This window comes from Lissotriton vulgaris, chromosome 5 (assembly GCF_964263255.1).
Source record: "Lissotriton vulgaris chromosome 5, aLisVul1.2, whole genome shotgun sequence".
Lineage (NCBI taxonomy): Eukaryota > Metazoa > Chordata > Amphibia > Caudata > Salamandridae > Lissotriton > Lissotriton vulgaris.
The window spans coordinates 46,785,435-46,797,450 of record NC_141693.1 but is presented as its reverse complement, the minus strand read 5'-3'; the positions used below and the strand labels follow the sequence as shown (position 1 = coordinate 46,797,450).

At 50.7% G+C, this 12,016-nt stretch overlaps 1 protein-coding gene across 1 annotated transcript in view; it reads right to left on the bottom strand.

Annotated features, from left to right (window-relative positions):
• Positions 1 to 2,498: 2,498 nt before the first annotated feature.
• LOC147710102 (uncharacterized) overlaps positions 2,499 to 12,016 on the bottom strand; it is a 671,165-nt gene continuing 661,647 nt past the window's right edge. Inside the window, exon 30 of the mRNA XM_086919316.1 lies at positions 2,499 to 3,326. Coding sequence (XP_086775442.1) covers positions 2,782 to 3,326 — 545 coding nt within the window. The 3' untranslated portion in view covers positions 2,499 to 2,781. The remainder of the gene's footprint in view (positions 3,327 to 12,016) is intronic.

Sequence of the window (12,016 nt, the reverse complement as noted above, 5' to 3'; positions counted from 1 at the left end):
CTCTAATATTGTCTCTCATTACTCTATTGTTTTCACAGCCCCTCACAACCCAAGTATACAGGTAACTCTCACTCAGTGTTCTAGAACGCAAAATTCGATTCACACAGATCCACTTTACTAATATGCAGTTTCCCATTATCCACAGATGAGACCTTTCCTTCATTCAGAAATGTAAAACACAATACTCTTCCGCCTAGTTTGCGGTAAGAAACTTAGATAATGAAAACACTTATCCACATCGATGTTAGTGCATCATCAGTAACATGATTCCTTTTTCTTTTCTCTTTCTTCTTTTTTGTACATACAGACCCCTGGCGAAGAGGCTCAAGCCTCGAAATGCATTGGGTGGATATTCAAATATAATTGTTATTGTGATATATAACACTGAATCAATTACAATTCTGTATATGTTGATCAATTAATATGCGCTTCAAAAAAATGTGACATGGATATAATGTTATGTTGATTTAAGTTGACTTGTTGACGAAACTTCAAATAAATGTATTAACGTTCAATTTTCACCTAGTAGTGCGTGTTGGTGTCCTGGTTCTCAACCAGGCCTCAAATACCTCTTGTTGTATGCCACATGTCTGGTCGTGTATGTCTACCAAATGTTATCTGTACCAGCTTATATGTCTGAGCCTCACGTTACATTTTTACTGAATACATTTTGTATGTCTTTCTAGACTTTTTGTATATGGGCCATATTTTGTATTTCATGTTTTTATCTCTGTACTGTTGGGTGTGCATTGTCGTTATGTATATATTATTATTTGTTGATGTATTAATTATTTGTTGGTGGAATATGTTTGTGCCATGATAATTATCTGTACATTCTTGAACCATTGTTTGGATAAAATAGCCTCAGACTTCAGGGCAGAGAGCATGTCAATGGCGGGGAGGGGCGTTACTAGTGTACCCCCACCTCTTTCTGTGCTCAGGGGTAGCCTGGCTCCCCCCGCTCCTTGAAAGGTGCTTTACAACAGCTGCGGGCGGGTGTAGTGCAAGTGACCGCCTGAGTAAACTTGAGAGAGAGTCCGTGCTTCTGTCGGTCAGATGGACACACGGCCGCAGATATTTACGGTAGAAGGGGGGGCTCTGTGCTCAGCCCTGATGGAAGGGTCACAACTCACATGCAAGGTAATAGCAGCAATGTATATGTATGCAGTATTTTTTTTTTAATGAGTGTATCCTCAGCCCAAGGGCTTTGGGGCGCTTTACATGAGCCCCGGTGATTGTTCACAAGGTCAGGTCGATTCTAGGCTCAGAGAGATCACTTGATTTGCCCAGAATCACAGGATGTTATGTCGACGCCGGGACTCGATCCTTCATCCCCAGTTCCAAAGTCACAGCTCTGGTCGTGAGACCACAATTGCTTGGTGCGGGGGCGTGAGGCAGGCCGGCTGCCCCCGCCCCCCCCCCCCCCCCCCCCCCCTTCACAGGGCCCCTATTCTACCTACGAACATGTGTGACACGAGCGTCTCACATTCGGGGCATCATTTTTGATGCTTTTACGCAGAGTTTCGAAGTGCAAAGATCTGCAGTTACGAGCACCAAGGGCTGCATAAAAAACATATTTGCATTATTAGAAGGCAAGTGACGCGGGGGTGGAGGGAGCCCAGCAGGGGGTCAAGGGCCCACACAAGATGATTGATTAAAACCTGTGCTTGAAAGACTGACCCAACATTTACATCAAGGCTCTCTTTCAGCTCCCCCTCTCCCCCACCCTCCCTGTGTGTTGGAAGTGCGTGTCTCAAGTGCCCTCTCTCACCCCAACATCTGTCTCCTTCCCATGCCTCGGTGCCCCCCGTTTCCATCCCTCGGTGTCCCCCCATTTCTAGAGGTGGAGAAGCCACTGAAAGCTTAGCCAGACTCAAGCCCGGCTCGGCTCGAGGTCCTGTTGGCACCTCGAGCCCATGAGGAGCCGAGCTTTCATGGGGCTCCTGCCTCCCAGTATCCTGGATGAGGCCTTAGTGGGTTTGAGTCTTGGCTCAGCTCACCGTCTTGTGATTCTGGGCACATCGCTGCATCTCCCCGTCCCTATAAACAAGGAAGGTGACCTTGAACTAATGCCCGTGCAGAGCGCTCCAAGACTTTCCGGCGGTCTTTGCGCTTCATAAAGGCAGAGGAAAGTCTCCCCCGCCGCAGGGCACAGACATGACCTCCTCTTGATTTAATGGAGGCCGCGGGCTGTAATTTTCACAGTGGGAGGCGGGGGGGGGGGGGTGGGGTGTAATAGGGCTGTAGGGGGTGAAGTTCACATTGAGCGGGGGGGGGGGGGGGGGGGGGGCGGTCCGGGCAGGTCCTGTTACACTTTACTGCAATGTGCCAGGCCGAGGTCCAGGGGCGCCGTCTTCACACATCTGGAGGACTGGAGGCCGCACTCACAACAGAGCAGCTTTAAGATAGAATGAATAACATACCCCCTGCGGCCTGACCTCTCCTCACCTCCAGACATGAAAGAAGAGCAATGGAAGGAGCTGCAGGGGCCGCTGGGTAATGAGGAATGCGCTTTATTAACAAGACTTTTACCAGGGGAGAGTAAAGTATCATCTACTTCACATAATGTCTTAACATCTCAAATGACATCACACAGGCTGCTTTAATCAGCGTCAGTGACGTCTCATGTCACCCCGCACCTCTCTCTCCCCGCACCTCACTCTCTCCCCGCGCTGCTGGCAGTCTCTTCACCCCGCACCTCTCTCACTCTCTCCCCACGCTGCTGGCAGTCTCTTCACCCCGCACCTCTCTCACTCTCTCCCCACGCTGCTGGCAGTCTCTTCACCCCCGCACTGTCACCGGAAGGACCCGCAGCGCCCCCGCATTCACCCCTCCCTCGTTGAGTCCTGGATTGAAGAAGGGCCGCAGGGTGGGGGGGAAGGAGGCCCCCGAGAAGGTGTAGAGCAGAGACCCGTCATCCGTATTGTAGAAGGAAAGCCGGCCCGCCTCATAGTCCAGGAAGAGACCCACAGCCCTGGGGGGCGCAGGGGGGGTCAGGGGGGTGGAGGGGCCAGCGAGGGCTTTGTATTCACCATCTCTGAGCCACACTGTCCAGTATCCACTCTCAGGTGTTAGTGTGATCTTCCCCTTCCTGCTCGCAGCCTCGTCACACACCCCCAGGGTCCAGTCCGTCTTGTTCCCCACCTCCACCTCCCAGTAATGCCTCCCGGAGCTCAGCCTCTCCCTCCCCAGGACATTGACGACATGACTGAATCTCTGAGGCGTGTCCGGCAGGTCCTGCTTTACGTCTCCGTCTCTCACGCTCCTTCCGTCCTCGGACAGGACGAGCCACCGATTCGCAGTGTCCGGGTCCAGGGTCACCGCAGCTGCAAGAGAGAGAAGCCGAGGTCAGAGGTCAGTTCATGGCATGGCTCCTAGTCTATCCTGGGGGCAGAGGGGGCACCCCCGGCTCTCGGGTCTAAGTATCACCTCCTGCTGGGCTCCCCACAGGGGTCAATCTCTTTATTCAACCCTAATGTGTCAATTGCCCAGATGTCACTGCTCCGAGACATTTGTGTATTCAGAACTGGCCTCTGAGGCACGTCTACCACCAGAAGGTGTCACACTCCTTTGTACTGTAAAAGGAAGTGTTGTTGACAATACCAGAGTGTGTTTTGTACAATCCCAACTCATCATTTTCAACAGAAATGAATCTCATATTGTAAAAGTTAATGACCATAATTCACTGTGGAATCTGTGTCAGATTAACAGTGTCTGCTCCAAAACACAGACTCCTAATAATGTGCTATGTAATGTGTCAAAAAAAAAAAAATCAACTTTATTCGGTTTTCATATTTTGAAGACCATAAAAGTACATAAAAACATAATAAATATTTAAAAATACATTCAATTTAACTCTGGTAATTCATAAAGCATTAATGTTGGGCATCTAACAATAATGTAATGTGTTATATGTGTGCAGTGTTGACTTCCATTACATGTTTGCCACCAGGAAGGCTCAGTCCCCCCTACCCACACACAGCCCCCTTCACCATTAGGCAACAAGCCCAGCTGCCTCCACACGGTCCACCGGCTCTGAAGGATGAGAGGCAGAGTCCACACACCCTGAAGGATGAGAGGCAGAGTCCACACACCCTGAAGGATGAGAGGCGGAGTCCACACACCCTGGAGGATGAGAGGCAGAGTCCACACCCCCTGAAGGATGAGAGGCAGAGTCCACACACCCTGGAGGATGAGAGGCAGAGTCCACACACCCTGAAGGATGAGAGGCAGAGTCCACACACCCTGAAGGATGAGAGGCAGAGTCCACACACCCTGGAGGATGAGAGGCAGAGTCCACACACCCTGAAGGATGAGAGGCAGAGTCCACACACCCTGAAGGATGAGAGGCAGAGTCCACACACTCTGAAGGATGAGAGGCAGAGTCCACACACCCTGAAGGATGAGAGACAGAGTCCACACACCCTGGAGGATGGGAGGCACAGTCCACACACTCTGAAGGATGAGAGGCAGAGTCCACCCACCCTGAAGGATGAGAGGCAGAGTCCACACACCCTGAAGGATGAGAGGCAGAGTCCACCGACCCTGAAGGATGAGAGGCAGAGTCCACACACCCTGAAGGATGAGAGGCAGAGTCCACACACTCTGAAGGATGAGAGGCAGAGTCCACACACCCTGAAGGATGAGGATGAGAGGCAGAGTCCACCCACCCTGAAGGATGAGAGGCAGAGTCCACACACCCTGAAGGATGAGAGGCAGAGTCCACACACTCTGAAGGATGAGAGGCAGAGTCCACACACCACGAAGGATGAGAGGCAGAGACCACACACCCTGAAGGATGAGAGGCAGAGTCCACACACCCTGAAGGATGAGAGGCAGAGTCTACACACCCTGAAGTATGAGAGGCAGAGTCCACACACCCTGAAGGATGAGAGGCAGAGTCCGCAAACCGTGAAGTATGAGAGGCAGAGTCCACACACCCTGAAGGATGAGAGGCAGAGTCCACACACCCTGAAGGATGAGAGGCAGAGTCCACACACCCTGAAGGATGAGAGGCAGAGTCCACACACTGTGAAGGATGAGAGGCAGAGTCCACCCAACTTGAGGGATGAGAGGCGGAGTCCACACACCCTGAAGGATGACAGGCAGAGTCCACCCACCCTGAGGGATGAGAGGCGGAGTCCACACACCCTGAAGGGTAAGAGGCAGAGTCCACACACTCTGAAGGATGAGAGGCAGAGTCCACACACCCTGAAGGATGAGAGGCAGAGTCCACACACCCTGAAGGATGAGAGGCAGAGTCCACACTCCCTGGAGTATGAGAGGCAGAGTCCACGCACTCTGAAGGATGAGAGGCAGAGTCCACACACCCTGAAGGATGAGAGGCAGAGTCCACACACTCTGGAGGAGGAGAGGCAGAGTCCACGGCTCTGAAGGATTAGAGGCAGAGTCCACACAACGTGAAGGATGAGAGGCAGAGTCCACACACCCTGAAGGATGAGAGGCAGAGTCCACACACCCTGAAGGATGAGAGGCAGAGTCCACACACCCTGAAGGATGGGAGGCAGAGTCCACACACCCTGAAGGATGAGAGGCAGAGTCCACACACCCTGAAGGATGAGAGGCAGAGTCCACACACCCTGAAGGATGAGAGGCAGAGTCCACACACCCTGAAGGATGGGAGGCAGAGTCCACACACCCTGAAGGATGAGAGGCAGAGTCCACACACCCTGAAGGATGAGTGGCAGAGTCCACACACCCTGAAGGATGAGAGGCAGAGTCCACACACCCTGAAGGATGGGAGGCAGAGTCCACACACCCTGAAGGATGAGAGGCAGAGTCCACACACCGGGAAGGATGAGAGGCAGAGTCCACGGCTCTGAAGGATTAGAGGCAGAGTCCACACACCATGAAGGATGAGAGGCAGAGTCCACACACCCTTGAGGATGAGAGGCAGAGTCCACGAACCCTGAAGGATGAGAGGCAGAGTCCACACACCCTGAAGGATGAGAGGCAGAGTCCACACACCCTGAAGGATGAGAGGCGGAGTCCACACACCCTGAAGGATGAGAGGCAGAGTCCACTCACCCAGAAGGAGTAGACTCCCACACACCGTGAAGGATGAGGGACAGAGTCCAAACACCCTGAAGGATGAGTTGTAGAGTCCACACACCCTGAAGGATGAGAGGCAGAGTCCACACACCCTGAAGGATGAGATGCAGAGTCCACACACCCTGCAGGATGAGAGGTGGGGGTAGCATTCAACCCTTCTACAGGGAGAAAACATGTACATACTGGTATACCCGGTTAAAGTTAAACAGAGCCTCAGCATCACAAAATGGATGTTGCTGCCACAGACACAGGTCTGCCCTCCTGCTGCTGGTGAAACTCCGGCAGGGGAGGCCTGGACACTTGTTTCCAGTCCATGGAGGTGCTAGCACCTCCCCAGACAGGATGCCTGAGCTGAACATTGCCAGACTGAGGATTTCACACCCTGTTAAACTATCTGCCAAAAGTACCTCAAAGCCTTCCCCTGATGACGAGGGGGTGCGTCACTAATAGCCTCAGATCAGGGAACATCCTTTACAACGCAATTATTACAACAAAGTACCTTTACGATGCAACCATTACAATGCAGCTTTTACAACGAATTGCGCTGGGGGGCGCTCTAGGATAGGGAATAGTTTCCAACACCTTCCCTACTATCCACGGGGACAGGAGTTGGAATAGTGAATTAAACTATTCACTATCCAGCACCCCCAACGCAAGTCGTTGTAACGACTTGCATTGTAAAACTTGCGTCGTAAAGGCATGCGTTGTAGTAGCATGCGTTGTAACGTCATACATCCCTCAGATCTAGGTGCTTTGGTTTTGAGCCCTGAAGTGCCCACGGCCGAATTTCAATCAGTGACAGCTTGTCACAGACTGAGGTGGAGTCAGCAGTCTCACTGATCCCATCACACTCTGTGATGAGTGAGGGACTGCTGCCTTCCCTCATTGGCTGACCTGAGGGAACGCAGCAGTCCCAAATCCCCTGGAACCTCCGAGGCTTCCTTCCCGGGGAGCTGCAGAGAAGGTAAGTTTTATGTTTTTTGGTGCATGCATGACTCCTGAAGAGCTTAACAACAGATGCTACTAGGAAACACTGCGTTGTCTTCCGATGGTTGTTAAATTGTTCTGTTCTTCCTTATTGCCATGGTTGGAGTGCGCTAGGCATGCATGGATTTTTGGAAACAACCTTTTCAACACAACCATTACATCGCACTACACTTACAACGCAGGCATCACCTCGCAACATCCTTTATAATGCATGACACTACATCGCATGTCACTTCAACGCTGGCATTACAATGCATACCGTTACAATACATACCATTGGAGTTAGAATAGTAATTTTTAACCCCTACATTATCCAACACTTACCCTACTGTTGCTGCCCCTGGAGTTAGAATAGTAATTTTTAACCCCTACATTATCCAACACTTACCCTACTGTTGCACCCCCCTGGAGTTAGAATAGTAATTTTTACCCGTACGCTACTCGATACTTACCTTAAATGCAACGTAATAGGTATGCGTTGTAATGGTAAGTGTTGTAAAGGTAGTATGCGATGTAATGGAATGAGTTGCCAGGTAGTTTTTTAAAATGCGATGTAGTTTCATGCGATGTAATGGAATGCGTTGTAGTGGATGTTGCGATGTAAAAACTGCGTTGTAAGTGCATGCGTTGTAAATGTATGCGTTGTAATGTCATACATTCATGGCTATACCAGTAGATGGGGACTGGCAAGCCAAAAGAATATTATAACTGTACTTCTCAAACTGAAAACTAGCATTATATTGAAGCTATGATGTGCACTAAAGGAACAACCAACTGTGTAATTTACCTTGATGCCAAATACCATGTTGATCTGTATTAAACACCAAAAACGTATATATGTAAGTGCATTTGGGCGTGAGTGTTGTGAATCGATGTGTGTGTGTGAATGCCTTGGTGCGAGTGAGTGTGCCTATGTGAGTGTGTGTATGCATGGGTGAGGGTGAGTGTGTGTATGCATGGGTGAGGGTGAGTGTGTATGTGTGAGTGTGTGAATGCATAGGTGGGGGTGAGTGTGTATGTGTGAGTGTGTGTATGCGTGGGTGCGAGTGAGTGTGAGTGTGTGAGTGTGTGAATGCATAGGTGGGGGTGAGTGTGTATGTGTGAGTGTGTGTATGCGTGGGTGCGAGTGAGTGTGAGTGTGTGAGTGTGTGTGTGTGTGTATGCATGGGTGCGAGTGAGTGTGTGTATGCATGGGTGAGGGTGAGTGTGTATGTGTGAGTGTGTGAATGCATAGGTGGGGGTGAGTGTGTATGTGTGAGTGTGTGTATGCATGGGTGCGAGTGAGTGTGTATGTGTGAGTGTGTGAATGCATAGGTGGGGGTGAGTGTGTATGTGTGAGTGTGTGTATGCGTGGGTGCGAGTGAGTGTGAGTGTGTGAGTGTGTGTGTGTGTGTATGCATGGGTGCGAGTGAGTGTGTGTATGCATGGGTGAGGGTGAGTGTGTATGTGCGAGTGTGTGGCCCCAGCCTCCCTCACTGCTAACATTACTGGCCACCCCTACCCTTTATACACCTTTTCAGATTGTCAGTAAGCTTGTTGTATCAGATGTTCGACTTGAATAGTACTTACCTTTTAGGCTGCTCCACTTCCCTGTGCAAGAATGAAGGCCAAGGCATATACTTACATGGTAAGCTTGTTCCAAAGTCAGAGCATGACTTTTTCACATTGTGTTCACAGAGTAAAATACTGTATATATGTTTTGCCATATGTTTTTGGTTAACATATATTTTTTTTTTTTCCGTTTTTAAACACTTTATTAGGTGAGTGAAAGGGTTACGCAGCTTCATGCCTACAACCAATCGTTTGGCTGGCAGCGCTCAAGGACAGTACATGCTACCAGCATAAAATAAAAAAAACCAGCCAACACTTGTTAACACAGCAAGCCGCCTACAACCGCTTAGGGCCGGCCGCGTCTCAACGTATAGGCATTTGACAAACATACGTGTGCATGATAGAACCCACACAAAAAAGAAAATTGCGGTGTACACAGAAGCTCCTTGGCAACCTCGAGTCTAGGAATTTATAATCAGCAAGTAATAGGTAGTACATCTTAACACAGTGACCCCCATCACACGATACATTCAGGCATACTCAGGACTAACATGGAAAAATTATAAAAGGAGCGCTCCGGAGCCCCTACATTACGAAACATCCCACCAAGGTGTAACAGAACACAGAGGCCATCAATTAGTACACTGCGTGCAGGAAAGGGCATCTGATGCGCCTAACGACATGGGAAGAATATGCATTCACCTAAGCATCAGCATTTGGTTGGTCGTCTGCCTCAGCGCGGGACAGTAGATAAGCCGCGAATGGCGCCCATATGTCTCTGGGCCGAGAACTGCTAGGTAGAAGATCAGCATAAAGGGCGGATTGCTCCTGGCAGTGAATCATGTCTGCGAGCCAATCCTTGAATTTTGGTGCTCTGCCCCTGCCCCACTTGCAGGCTATGCGGCGATTGGCCATCAACAAAGCAAGTGCTATGAATCTGCGATGCGCTATTGGGACCTGTTTGACATAGCTCAATAGTGCGATTAAGGGTGTGGCCTCAATGCGTGTATTGGTTATCTGGTTGAGGGCTGTGAAGACATGACCCCAGTCTTTGAAAATGGTAGGACATTCCCAGGCCAAGTGCAAAAAATCAGCCTGCGGTGCATGACACCTGTCGCAGTGATCTGTGTCTCGCAGCTGGTGTCTATGCATACCAGCCGGAGTGCAGTATAATCTATGCAAATATTTATAATGTAGTATCCGAAACCGACTACTGGCAGATACACGCTCAGTTTGCTAGCAACAATATTCCCACTGCTCTTCTGTTATGGCTGTTCCCAGTTTAGCCTCCCATTTAGTACGGGATGGCGAATCTATTGTCGTGGGTCTCGTGTGTGTGATCCGATAGATGAGTGAGACCAGCCGTCTAGGTGAGGATTGCTGTATGTTGGACTTGGCCCTTCTGGCAGGTTCACCCCTAAACTTTTGCTGTTAATGGTGACCTGGTGATGGTGATTTTTGGGTTCTGCGCACTTTCACTGTGTCCCAGTGGAAAGTGCGTGTGCACTCTGAGTGCGTGGAGTAAGATGGGCCTGCTCTACCATAGGAATGCATGGGGAATGTCTGTGTCCCTTGTAGTTCCTGATGCGTGGGGAGTGCAGACTCGAATTTGGTATGTTTGAGAAGTGATGAGTATGTACTCCATAGAAAATTACAAGAGTTCTTATCAGGAATAATATCCGTTCTTTCAAGTTGTCATCCTTGGGATTCCACCCGTGAACTATCGTGAAGACGGAGGACTAGGAGCAGGGACCTAATACGGCTACAGCCTAACAAAACTGACAGAAGAACTTCTGATCCTGGAATATTGAACTTTCTGTATTTTGGATACTACAAATTGGAAACCATAATAATTTACGCCATATATGTAAAATTAGCCTTGAGAAAGCCCCGGCGCAAATCGCCAAGAGGGGGCAAAACACGTGTCGGCTGTCCATGTTCCACAAAAAATAATAAAGATGTCCTATTGCAACCAGAAATAGTTCTGCCCTCTGTATGACAACTTGAAAGAACGGATATTATTCCTGATAAGAACTCTTGTAATTTTCTATGGAGTACACACTCATCACTTCTCAAACCTGTATTTCTACATGAAGCCCAAGAGGTCCAGAGCTTTGAGTGTGTCTCCATTCACCTATTAAAACAGCTTATCCAAGCGTTGTTCAAGCCATAGAATCCCTGGACCTTTGCTACCTTGCCCATAATCGAATTTGGTATGTGCGAACTCGTGAGAATGAATGCTTCGCAATGATGTATGTGGCATGAGTGTGTCTTGTGTACAAGTGCCACTTCTAGGAGTTTGCACATTAGTGTAAAATATGCCTGGCGTGTGATTGGTTGGAGCTGGCTGGTGAGCCTGGCTCCAGGAAGGCTGGATGGGTCTGCCCGGTGGTGAGTGGGAGATTAACATGCTGATGGCTGGGGAGGAGTGTACCTGTGTCCTGAATGAGGCTGGGTTTTCCCCACACAATGCTGGCTCCGCCCCCTGTGGTGCGACTGATGACCCTAGCCCTGCCAGTGAATGAAATGGGTGGTTGGGCTATCAAGGGTACTCCAAAAGTGCTGCGACTGGTTTCTCCCCCACCCTGCACCTACACACAAAGGATTTTACTGTATAAAAATGGGCCTGTGTCCCCACAGAAACTGTTCTCTTCCAGGATCCTGCCTGAGGGGGCTGCTGCTGTTGCTGGGCCAGAGGACCCCCACTTGGACTGTCTCCCTGCCTGGAGACCCAGTGAGCTGGCTCTGGGCCCAGCCTTGCCCCCCTGACTGCCTCCAGACCTTGCTGGAGCTTTGTCCGGTCCTTCAGCGCTGGGGAGCGCTGTGATTCCTTGCCTAGCGCTTGAGAGCGCTTTATTTGGCCCATAGCGCAGTGAGCACTTTACTTTTGCCCTGCAAGGCGCCTGGGGGCGCTTTACCTGTGTTCATCGCGCTGGGAGCGCTCTGTGTGCCGTCAGCGCTTGAGAGCGCTTCACTTCTACCCTGAGCGCTGGGAGCGCTTTATTTTGTAAAGGCCGGTGCCTACCCGGCATTGTCCCTGTCGGAGGGAGCTGACCCAGTGTATTATTTAATTCAAGGGAGCCTACCCCTCGGCTTATTGAGCCCCCGCCTCTAGTGCCTGGACGGGCCGCCGCGCTGCCCGCGACAACCCGGAAGTGGTTGGCCGGCCGGCCAATAGGAGCGCGGCCTGGCCGGAAGTCCCGCCCCGCAGCCCCGAGATGAAGGAAGCAGCCGGCGTGTCCTGCCCGAGGCTCCCGATTGAAGGGGGATCCCCGGGAAAAGAGAAGAGGAGCAGCCGCAGCCACAGACAGCCGGTGAGTGTGCAGTGGGGCCCGGTGTGTGGAATCGGGGAGGAGGACGTTGGGGCACATTGCCGGTGCCCGCCCCTCCCCTCGGAGTGTAGAGT